We start from the raw sequence: 11,768 nt of genomic DNA, 5'->3' as shown, positions 1-11,768 counted from the left end.
CAGGGATGGGCGGGTAGACAATGTCGACGTAGACAATGCAATTGTCTACGCGTAGACAATGATCTAGATGAAGACTTAATTTGGAAGAGTCGACAATGTAGACAATGTCGACAATGTCAACAATTAAGAAACTCTCAAAACTAGAAAAAGGTGTGTTTTTATTTTAAACGAAATACCCTGTATATTATTTAAATTTTGAAAAATAATCTGCTGTCAGAAAAAATAAATGAATGGAAATGTAATTTTCTTAGGTATGTGATGTCGACTATTTTAAACACCCTGTATATTATTCAAATTTTGAAAAGAGAACCCTTTTCTCATTTAAACAATTCTAAGTAGGCAGCTGTCAAATGAATGTAACATTTGTCTAAGTTATTTCAAATTTTAGACACTAATGACATCTAGTATTAAAGACAGTTGCTGTCGATATTTAAATTGTTTTAATTATTGGTAAAAATGAGGGTACACTTATAAAGCAAGATATAAAGCATAATATTGTTGATAACTGTTTTAACAAAAATTTCACTATTTGAAACGTAAAATACCTAAACAATTAGACCAATGTTGTATTGATCGACAGTTACTTAGAATTACCTAAACGTACCTAATGTATTAAATCGTGAAATGTTGAAAGTAACTATATACAAAGTGTGTATTTTTTTAAATCCGAAAAGTGCCTTTTACATTTTGCATAATATACTGTTGTCCCATTTAAAATAATCGGCAGTGTTTCACAAAAATTTAACATTTCTGTTAAATTTGCTTTACGTCCGCTCATTTTATATTTATGTAAAAACAGCCAAACAGAAAAAGTTGAGTGATGAATTGAGCCACGCAGATACCTGACTTCTGTTACGAGCAGGTGCTCCATCTTTGTTGGTAGTACATTTGATTTTGCAAAGCTAATTGAACGTCATCTAGTACGCCATCAACAATATTTTCTAATAAATCCGTGTATCTCTTTGAATTCAAACGGTCTACAATAATTTGAGGAGGCAGAATGGCTCCGTTGAAGACTCCTCCCCAGACACTTATGGAGAGTCTTCTTTGAAACGCGGAAGGTCATATCACATGAGGATTTTCAATGGATCAGATAGATTTATAGCAATTCTCGTAAAGATAATTTCATCGCTTCACAATATCTTTTGATGGAAATTTTCGTCATTATCGATATTTTCTAACAACCACCTGCAAAATTGTATCCTTTTTTCAGAATCACCAGGATGTAAAGTTTGTACTTTATGTAGCTGTTATGGGTGCAGTTCATCTCGGATAAAAATTCTCCAGACGCTGCTTCGTGGAATACCTACCCAACGACCTCAGAAAGGATAGACAGTGCATTGTCTTGGTTTGTTTTGTTCTACTGTAAATATTTTGAGAACTCAGCTTCCTATTGGCTAAAGACATGTGGTAAGGTGCGCGCGCAGTACCTGCTCTATGCCAGATGTTTATTATTGTTTACGACTGTCGGCCGCCATTAATTCTTTGCGTGCTTACTGAGTTTAACGTTGTGTTTACTGTGGATTATTAGTTTCTTTGGCAGAATTTATTGTTTTTGTGAATAGACAATGGGAAAATATTGTGTTACATGTAGATTTCACTTTAAAAGTGGAGGCAATCGCTCTTTTTACAGGTAGGTAGATTTACCATGGGCGTAACAGATAACAGACGGTAGTTTAAAACAAAACTTGAAATAGAAAATTTGCAGTGCAATAATATTGAAAATATAAAATATTTTTTTAAAACGTGAATTGTGTGTTACGGTTAAATAAAAAGTAACATGAATTGCAAAGGCAACATTATTCAAAAGGAAATATACCTAGGTAATTTGATTTTAGGATTCCTTCGAATATTGAACGCCGAGACGTTTGGCTTTCTCGCATTTTGAGCTGTATAGGAAAGGAAAATAGTCCTAAAGATAGTGTTGTATGTTCAGATCACTTCACATCAAGTGATTTCTTAATAAGACCTGGTGGCCGAGTTTATCTTAAGGACACAGCAGTTCCTGAGTTCCCAAGTTCGTTTAGTCAAAATATAGGACCCCTATTAAAATTGTATAAACAATTTTTTGCACATAATTCGGGATCACTTTGTAGCAATTGTCACCATAACAAATTAGATCCAATAAATCTGTTTTAAGAATCAAAGAACTTAAAAATGTGTGTAATAACCCCATTTACTATTTCTCTTTCATTTATCACTTAATTGTCCTACTTGATATGCATATTATTGTATACAAGTATAGTATAGCTACCATACTATATGCAACTGTAACTGTAACTTTGTGATTCCTATTTGAACTGGTAAAAACTTTTATTAATTAGTATTATTTAACATATTGATGTATATTGTTACTGAGAAAATAAAGATTGTTGTAACTAGTATTACTTTTTTTCGGCAGTAAGTGCCGTTATGGAGTAAAACAAACATGGTTCTATTTATTTAAAAAAGAAGTCATTACCATTATTTTAAAACCAAATTAGGTGTGAAATCGGTAAGTATATATAAATTAGACAAATATTAAAATGTATGTTAAATGTGGTTAAGAGTTCCCTAGTAAACAAAGAACTATCTTCATCCTTGTTTAATAGCAAGATGTCTCAAGCTGTGGAAAATCAAAACAATTCCTTTGCAATGCATAGGGAATTACTTGTCTAGTCATTCTGAGGTCTTTGTACCTACCTGTGCCTGCGTTGATATTCTTCGGACACTGGTGGAAGGATCATCAACAACAGCAGTTATTACAGCATTCTAAAATGTTTGCAATTTTCAAATTACCTCTTATTCTGGTATTTCCAATTTGCCCTCTATTTTGAAACCTGCGTAGATTTTCTCGTGAGGCCACCAATGAATTTTTATCACAGAAACCGTAGACAGATATCATAACGGCATATTCGTTGTTGGAAAATTTCATAATACTTACCTAATATCTTGTTTTGTAAACTTAATTTCTCGTAACTTCGAGTACTGTAATTAATATTTTGACATGTAAATACGCATGTAAACAACTTTGTTTTTTATAATGATAGGTACCTATTAGATAAGAACAAATACCTAATATCTTTAAATACATTTTTCTACGAATTAATGCAGGCGGTACTTTAGACCCAATTTACTCGAAAACGGTTTATTTTTGAGCACTTAAAATAGAGCACATTTTTTGTTCAGAATCGATTGCAGATTTAGGAAAACTTAATCAAATTGCATAAAACTAGGATATGCAAAAGTTATGAAGACAAAACCTTGAGGACAAGTTGGACTAGGTCGCCCCTGTCGTCAGATCGAAATAAGTACCGTGTAGGTTTAATGACCTTTAATAGATGTACAGTGTACACTTCATCCAAAAATTACTTAAATCCCTGAAAGGGTTTTTGAGGTATTGCGGAACGTCTATTATTTTTTTCTAAATAACACCTTGTAACTCAGTGAGAGTGCATCACAGAAAAATATTTTATAAGAATTTTAATCTTATTTTGGTCTGGTCTACCCCCTGGTAAATTTTTGTATGCCGACACTGGGACACCCTGTATAGAAATAAGAAAAGCATTGACATTGACAAAGATAAGTACAACTATAACCGAGACATGCTGGTGATCTTAGAGTGCCGTTTGCCAAACTAAAACTAGCCCTGAATGCTCCTTGTTGCTTGTTCCAAAATGTTTTAATCGTTTACCAAACGATGTTAAATACTGTTTGTTTGTAAATATTTTTAAACGAAAGTTAAAGCTAGATTTGCTCGATAAATGCTTTTACAGTGTGTCGGAGTTTTTAAATTTTTAAATTGAAGTTTGTGTAGAGAGAGTACTATTTACTATTCTCGTATTTTGTTTTATTCCTATATATTATTAGTTGACGTTGACGGCTAAACAACTGTCACTGTACTTATGTGAAGATTTTTGAGTATAAACCTTGAATGTACCCACTGTACCATCATATTCGTTAAATAAAACCTATATTGGTTTACACTGGCGCCCAATAGGTTTTATTTAACGAATATGATAGTACGGTGGGTACATACAAGGTTTTATACTCAAAAATCTCAACATAAGTACAGTGACAGTTGTTTAGCCGTCAACGTCAACTAATAATATATAGGAATAAAACAAAATACGAGAATAGTAAATAGTAGGTACTCTCTCTACAAGTTTTTTATTTGTTTTTTTTTATGTTAGATTAAGCGTGTGACGAATCCTATACATGTATACTGTCTTAATGGAAAATAAATCATTATTATATTCAAAAAATGAAGTTTTCCTTTGAAGCAACAAAATGACTTTAATTTCAAAAACGCAAATTTTCCTGTTTTGTACATTATTTTCAATACTAACTGGTCTTTCCTTAATGAATACACCAATCCAAATTATGTATTAGACGCTTTTTATGACAAACTGAATAACATTTTTGAGGACTGTATTTTTGAGGACTGTATTCCTGTAATCCATTTCCGGTATTCCAATATAGGAATACCGGAAATACTACTTTCTTAAACAAGTTTAAATATCTGCGGTCCCAAATAAAACATGAAATAAGCATCTCCTATAAGTTATACGTACAACATGTAGAAAGTAATATACAAATTAATCCAAAAAGTTTTTGGTCCTTTATCAGCGTTAAGAGAAATGTATCTCAAATTCCTTCCATGCTTACGTATAATGACCAAACTATTGATGATCCACAGACTATAGTTAATAGTTTTGCTGATTTATTCTCACAATCGTATATAAAACCGGGTAAAAATCATTGTCGAACATCAAACGCTAATGTGCTATAGTATATTAAATAATAAGGTTTGAAAACGACTCTTTGCACACGAGCTAGACATATTGGTGACACATATTGGTGACGACACAAGTCGAGCGAGTGTGCAAAGAGGTTTTCAAACGAGTTTTTTATGATACTTTTTATACGACTGCAAACAGAGACCACAAAAATCAAATTTTAATTTAAATCGTTTTTATTACTAAAATTGCCAACGCATTAACAAAATAAATTAAATACAACTTTTAATTTAACTCGTTTTTATTAAGAAAATTGCTAAGGCATTAACAAAAGAAGCTAATATTTAATATTTATGGTAACATTTGAACATTCCTTCAAGGTTACGCTGGGAAAAGCAGTATTATTGTGCACCTTGTTTTCGGTAATAGAGAATATTTTTGGTGTCGTGTTTTTAGTGCAGTTTTTCAGCGTGCGGTCGTTGTTTTCTTGTTGTATTCCAGTAGACGATCGTTGTTCTGGTTCTGTGGCAGCAGAAGACACTGAAGACTCTATCTCTTTCGAAACTTCCATTTTATTTCTCAAACAGTCATCAACGTAGCCTTCGGCAACTGTACTGGATTTCCACCCTCCATGGCGTTTGAGGGCAAGCAGATTTGAGCCAGAATTGACTAAAATTGTGGCCGATGAACGCCGAAAACAATGTCCGTGTAGGTAACCGTTAAAAAATATCGTTTTCAGAGCGTGTTTTCCGTGCGCAAAACCCCCTTTTGCAACGCAGTCGTATAAAAAATATATTAAACTTTTCACAAGATGAAGTCTATGCTGCGATAAAACAAATTAAGCTAAAAATGAAATTTCGTACTTGGGATTTGGGCTCTTGGAATAATAATGAGCAGAGCTTCTGAAGACAAGTTTATTACGTGCTAGACTGGTGCACGCGAAGCACAGTTGGTTTTATACCTGCGGCGTGCTTCCGTTGCATTTTCCTTTTGATAAAATAATACAAAAGCTACGTTTCTTATACTACGTGATAAAACATAATAGGAAGCAAAAAATAGAAAAAGCATGATATTAAATCAATCACATGATTATGACAACCGGGCCTGATTTAATACCGGCATTTTTTATAAGAGACTGTGCGTTTGCTGCCCCATTAACAACTATCTTTAATTTATTAATAAAAACTTCGTATTATCCTGAATGTTGGAATTATCTAGTGTGTCCTGTACACAAGAAAGGCAGTAAGAAAGAATTGGTTAATTACAGGTCAATTTCTATTATTTGCAATTTCTCCAAAATATTTGAGATTCTATTACATGACTTCTTATACAGATCCTTATCCGAGCTGTTGACGTGGGAGCAACACAGTTTTATTAAGAGCAGACCCACTGTTACTAACCTTGTTCAAAAAACTCAGTTTATTAGCGAAAAACTTGGCAACATGAAATAAGTCGATTTTATCTATACCGATTTCACTTAAGTTTTTATCAGACTCGGCCACGACCTCTTGCTGTACAAACTGGATGGGTTTGCTGTGTCCGAATCACTTTTGCAACTTTTTTAATATATGCAGATGATACTAACGTATTAATCTCTGCAAAAAACAGAAGCGAAATTTCACACTGTGCGTCCGCCGGGATAGAGCGCGTAGTGAAATGGTGCGGAGATAATGGTATTAAGCTAAATGCAACCAAACCACAGCGGTGGAATTCTGTCCAAAAAAACGCTCTGTAGATGAGTTTGTTGCTTAGGGTAGAGGAAAAATCAATTGAAAATGTTACTGCGGTGAAATTTCTTGGTTTATACATAGACAAAAAACTGACATGGAGTGATGATCACATAGAATATATACTTCCTAAACTTAGTTCACATTGTTACCTTATAATAAGTATTAGAGATACCGTATCAACAAAGGTATTAAAGTTGATATAATAATAATAATAAAAGTTTATTCCTTCTAAAAAAATATTACAATTTTTGTAGGAAGAGGTTCTGCACTATGTATATGTAACAAAAAAAAAAGAAAAGAAAAGAAAAGAGAAAAGAAAAAAAAACAGAACGGCTTACATACGTAAAAAAAACAAATCGCCAGGAACAATATTTAACATGAATACATTATGCCAACTGCAAACATATTAAATTAAGAACAGTTCACTCATTTAGAACAAAAGAACGAAGTCTCAAAAAATCTCTCATAAAACCTGCCAACATTCTAGCATTACTCAGAGTTAAACCATCAAGCATAATGATAAACGAGTTAAGTGTTAAATTTCTGAGTTCTGGAGGTCTTAGACCGGTATAAAGAGGGCATTCTATAAAAATATGCTCAATAGTTTCCAGTCTGTGTTGGTTGCATAATGTACATAATTCAGATGGATTGATAGAGTAGGAGATGCCATTAAATGTAAACTTCATGCAAAATTTATTACAAAGACGGAGTTGTGAGATAAGTCTAATAATATATATAGGCAATTGAAACCTCAGATAAGATGCGGTGTCCCCTGTCATATTGAAATTTCTATACAAAACAGGGGAAGAAGACATCATAACTAGAGCTAGGTCTTTCCGATAAATCATTTCCTTATATTTATGCAACATGGCAGGCATATGTCTCTTTAGTCGAGAATATGTCAAGTTGTTCAGAACATCCGCACAATCTATACTGTCTAGCATCTGTCTGACTTGATGAGCCCAGTTGTACCGAGCGCCGTCATTGAGAAGTTGTAGTTGCCTGACGAAACACATATGCGCATAACGATTGGTTTCCATTGCCAAAAGTTTGAGTAACCAGTTCAGACATGATTTAAAAACCAATAAAGACAGACCACTAATGCCTAATTCAAGTCTAACAATATAACCAGGTGTGTTAAGGGGCAGTAATAAAAGTCTTTTAAAAAAACTGACTTGCACCTTTTCCAACAAGTCCGTATAGCGCAGTGCCCAGACTGGTAAAGAACTAGTGAAAGAGTTGACAATAATCGAGTTATACAGAACCAAACGTGAATCCCAAGAACTCATTTTGGATCTGGCCATTAAAGATATGACAGATCCAACTGCCTGTCTAGTCTTTCCAACCACTGACTCGGTCATCACTCGGAACAGACCAGAGGAGGAAAAAATTACTCCTAAGTAAGTAAAACAATTAACACACTCAACGGGCTGGTTGTTAAGTAGGAAAGGGAAAGTATTACAGCGACCGCCACGAGAGAAACACATGATCTTAGTTTTTTGAGTATTCAACGTTAACTGTTTTAGTGTCACGTACTTTTCGAGGATATTGAGTTTACGACAAAGGTCCACTTCTGAATCAGCCAATAGCACTAAATCATCAGCATATAGGAGCATAAGTATTTCGTTGCGGTTATCAATGTTTAGCCGACGAGCGTTAAACGAATCAAAAAAATCTTCAATATCAGCAATAAACAGAGAGAACAGAAGAGGACTTAACGATTCTCCTTGCAAAACACCTGCAGTAATGTTAAATTGCCTTGTTAGATTACCCTCTGTACGAATTCTAATATGCGCTTGAGAATACAGCTTTTTAAGAAACATTATTATGTTGGAACTTAGACCTAAAGCATATAGTTTTTCCCACAGAAGAGAATGGTTGATAGAGTCGAACGCACGCTTAAAATCTACAAATGCTGCAAACACCTTGCGGCCCTTTAGTCTCAGCTGAAACTGAACTACGGAGGAAAGCACAAAAACGTTATCGATGCATCCCCGCCCCTTTCGAAATCCAGCCTGTGATTCAGGGAGTGTTTTATTGGACTCCACCCAACAGGTTAGTCTTGAGAGAAGAATACTAGTAAACACTTTCGCAAAACAGTTAATCAAAGCTATACCACGGTAATTAGCGGGGTCGTCAATAGGACCCTTCTTATGTAACATGGTTAGGATAACACTAGACCAACTTTCTGGAATCGCTCCTGTTTCAAGAATCTTATTAAAAAGAACGCATAAATACAATCGCCAATTTTGGGGCATATTCTTAAGAAACTCATATGATATTCCATCCTCACCCGGAGATTTACCATTCTTGCAATGAGATAATACGAGGTCGAGCTCTTCTGATGTAATGGAGGCATCTAGAAAAGGATCTCTTACTCCGTAGTAGAAGGCATTATCAAGCACAGAAAGAGGGTAAATATTTTCGTAAAACTGTTCGCAAGTCTGAACAGACAATCCAGGGACATTTTTCTTACTATAAAATTGTTGTAGGGTATGCCAAAATGTTCTTTGATCCCTTGCATTGCTCAGCTTGGCAACAAATTTTTTTTCATGCTCTCTCTTTTTGCTTTTAATGAGTTTATTATATTGCTTCTTCAAATTCAAATATATAACCCTGGAAGGGTTGGTAAAATTATTTGTTTTACAAACACTAAGACTACGTTTAAGGTCTAACTTCAAAGTTCTACACTGATAATCAAACCACGGTTTTTTATAACGGTTAGCGATATTATCACCACTAATTTGACGCATTTGTTTGACTAGGCCAATAGCTCTAGCCGATTCAATTATTGCATTACATATGTTATTATAGGAGGCAGATACCTCATAAATAAAATGAGCACGTGGAGATTGTCGCATCACTGAACTATAACAAGCAGACAATCTGTCATCCCACCTTAAAACTTCAGAAGTACTAGATTGGCCATTAGCGTCACTCAGTGGGTAATGAGTAAGCCTTAGTTTCAAAGATACAGGGAAATGATAAGATAGCAAACACTCGTTGTCAACTCTCAAGCAGTCAATAACCCCCAATCCAATATTGTTACACCACATCAAGTATATACAGTACACAATATAAATTTAAAATTACAGCTGCAATCGATTAGCAAAATAATCCACCAGGGGGACTTGTGCAGTAGCTTTACCTTAAATGTATTCAACACAAAAATAGCCAGACCACCACTAGCTCTTCCACGACACTTTTCATTAACAGCACTAGAACAATAAACATTATATCTACGTGAAAGAGACAGTGTTTGTCCAGTAAACCAAGTTTCGGATGCACACAGAATACTAAAGTGGTTCCCATTTTCAGAAGAAATGTAGTCATTAAGATTATTGACACCTTCCACATTCCAGAAAATTACACCAAGTGGTTGCTATTTAGAAACTGTATTGCATTTATCGATCTTCTTGCCTTTGGCTGGTCTGGGCGAATTGTCATCGTCTCTTCCCCTTTTCTGTGTACTTCCACCCTCCTTCCTCAAAATCTTTGGAACACCTCCCACGTACTTGATTGTAAGATTTAGTTCCCCTTTATTTTGTCGCGTAGTAAGCTCAGTTCGCAGCTCTGAAAGTTCTTTGGCTTGCATTGGCGTCAAATCCTTCTTAATCCTTACATTGGGGAAATCAGAAGTGCTAATATGTTGCCTGGATTGAAGCACTTTTATGACTTCTTCCTTGCTGGAGAGGGTAGCTTTGAAAGGTTTAGGGTGGGGATCACGACCCCCTCTTCCAATGCGGACACCACTACGTAAAGTAAGATTTTGTTCTGGGGCAATTTGATTAAGTAAATGACCAGCAGTTAAAACATCTTGTTCGTTAGAATTTTGGGGGGCAGGTTAAAAATTATAATATTATTTTCTCGCTTAATGCGCTCGGAAACTTCAGCAACGGATGCTTGCACGTCTACTTTGTTGAGATGGCTTTCCAGGGAACCGATTTTTTCACGCAAAAAGGCGTTTTCTTGTTTAATTTCTGCAATTTCAGCCGTATTAGAAGTTATTTGGGTTTTTAGGGCGTCAAGGTTCACATTACATTTATTTATTACTTGACCCAGAACATTTAGCTGATCCATAATAGCTTCAAAATGCGAAATATTTAAGGGTGCGCCAGAGGAACCTGCAGCAGTGATACTGCCAGCGTCTGAAGATAACACGGCTGAGAAACTGCAGCACTTCCGACAGACACGGGGAAGCGCTAGCGCAGAATCGGACCAGTTCGATGGAATATGCTTAGTCAGGGTACATCCGAAGTGGACGATTTCATTACAGATTGAACATTCCACTTCATCGCTCGATTTAATAGGATAATTACAAATCTTGCACCGCTGCAACAGTGACATAGCTGGGTATTTTCCACAGTTCAATGCAGAACTTTGAAATGCAACAGAATACAAATATAATGCTAAAAACCAGCTAAAACGCCTTCAATAACGACGTGCGTTTTTTCTTTGCTCACAAGAAATGTCTGAAGAAGCCCGAGGAAGTGAAAAAACACTCACCCAATGTTCACAGTCAATAATTATCGTATCACCAAAAAACAATATAAACAAACAGGAGCAGTATAAAGACGTTCGTACACTTTGGAAAGCAGCACAGAACTCCAAGTTCCAATTAAAGTTGATATATTTTGGATTATTTCAATCAACGCTGGCTTACTGGAGTTCTGCGGCGAATGTTAATAGAGTTTTTTTAGGTCAAAAACGCATGGTGCGATGTATGATTAAATCTTCTCGCAGAACGTCATGCGTAGATCTATTCAAGGGTCTCGAAATAATGACCTTGCCATCACTCTACATCTATTCACTTTTAATTTTTGTAAAACAAAACATTGGGAAAAAAGATACGATGTGCATGCACACGACACCCGGTACAAAGACACATTACATACTAAGTGCCCCAGACTCACAGTAATGCAGAACAGTCCCAGGTACTTTGGGGTAAAACTGTATAACCATGCATTGTCAGTCCGTGAGTGCTTCAAAGCAACAGATAGTCTTAATGTATTTAAGAGCAAAATTAAAAAAAATTAATCAATAAATGTTATTATAACGTTCAACAGTTTTTATTATAAGAAAATGTTAATGTCTCATGATAATTATTTTCAAGTAAGTGTTTTTCTAAACTGACGGGCTTATAATATCCTAAGAGTATTGTTGTATACAAACCTGTATGTTCTATAGCATAATTTTTTATTATGATTATGATTATGATTATGATTATGATTATGATTATGATTATATGATTATGATTATGATTATGATTATGATTATGACTATGGTTATGATTATGATTATGATTATGATTATCATTATT

The 11,768-nt window shown here is 34.9% G+C and overlaps 1 protein-coding gene across 1 annotated transcript in view; it reads left to right on the top strand.

The window, feature by feature from the left end:
• The first annotated feature begins 7,759 nt into the window (after positions 1-7,759).
• Positions 7,760-11,768, top strand: part of LOC108904780 (sushi, von Willebrand factor type A, EGF and pentraxin domain-containing protein 1-like) — a 74,988-nt gene continuing 70,979 nt past the window's right edge. The window contains exon 1 of the mRNA XM_023455692.1: positions 7,760-7,848. Within this exon, the coding sequence (XP_023311460.1) occupies positions 7,760-7,848 (89 nt within the window). The remainder of the gene's footprint in view (positions 7,849-11,768) is intronic.

Source organism: Anoplophora glabripennis, unplaced genomic scaffold, assembly GCF_000390285.2.
Source record: "Anoplophora glabripennis isolate ALB-LARVAE unplaced genomic scaffold, Agla_2.0 scaffold175, whole genome shotgun sequence".
NCBI classification, from domain to species: domain Eukaryota; kingdom Metazoa; phylum Arthropoda; class Insecta; order Coleoptera; family Cerambycidae; genus Anoplophora; species Anoplophora glabripennis.
The sequence above is the reverse complement of the archived record's forward strand: the minus strand, read 5'-3'. Positions and strand labels throughout refer to the sequence as shown.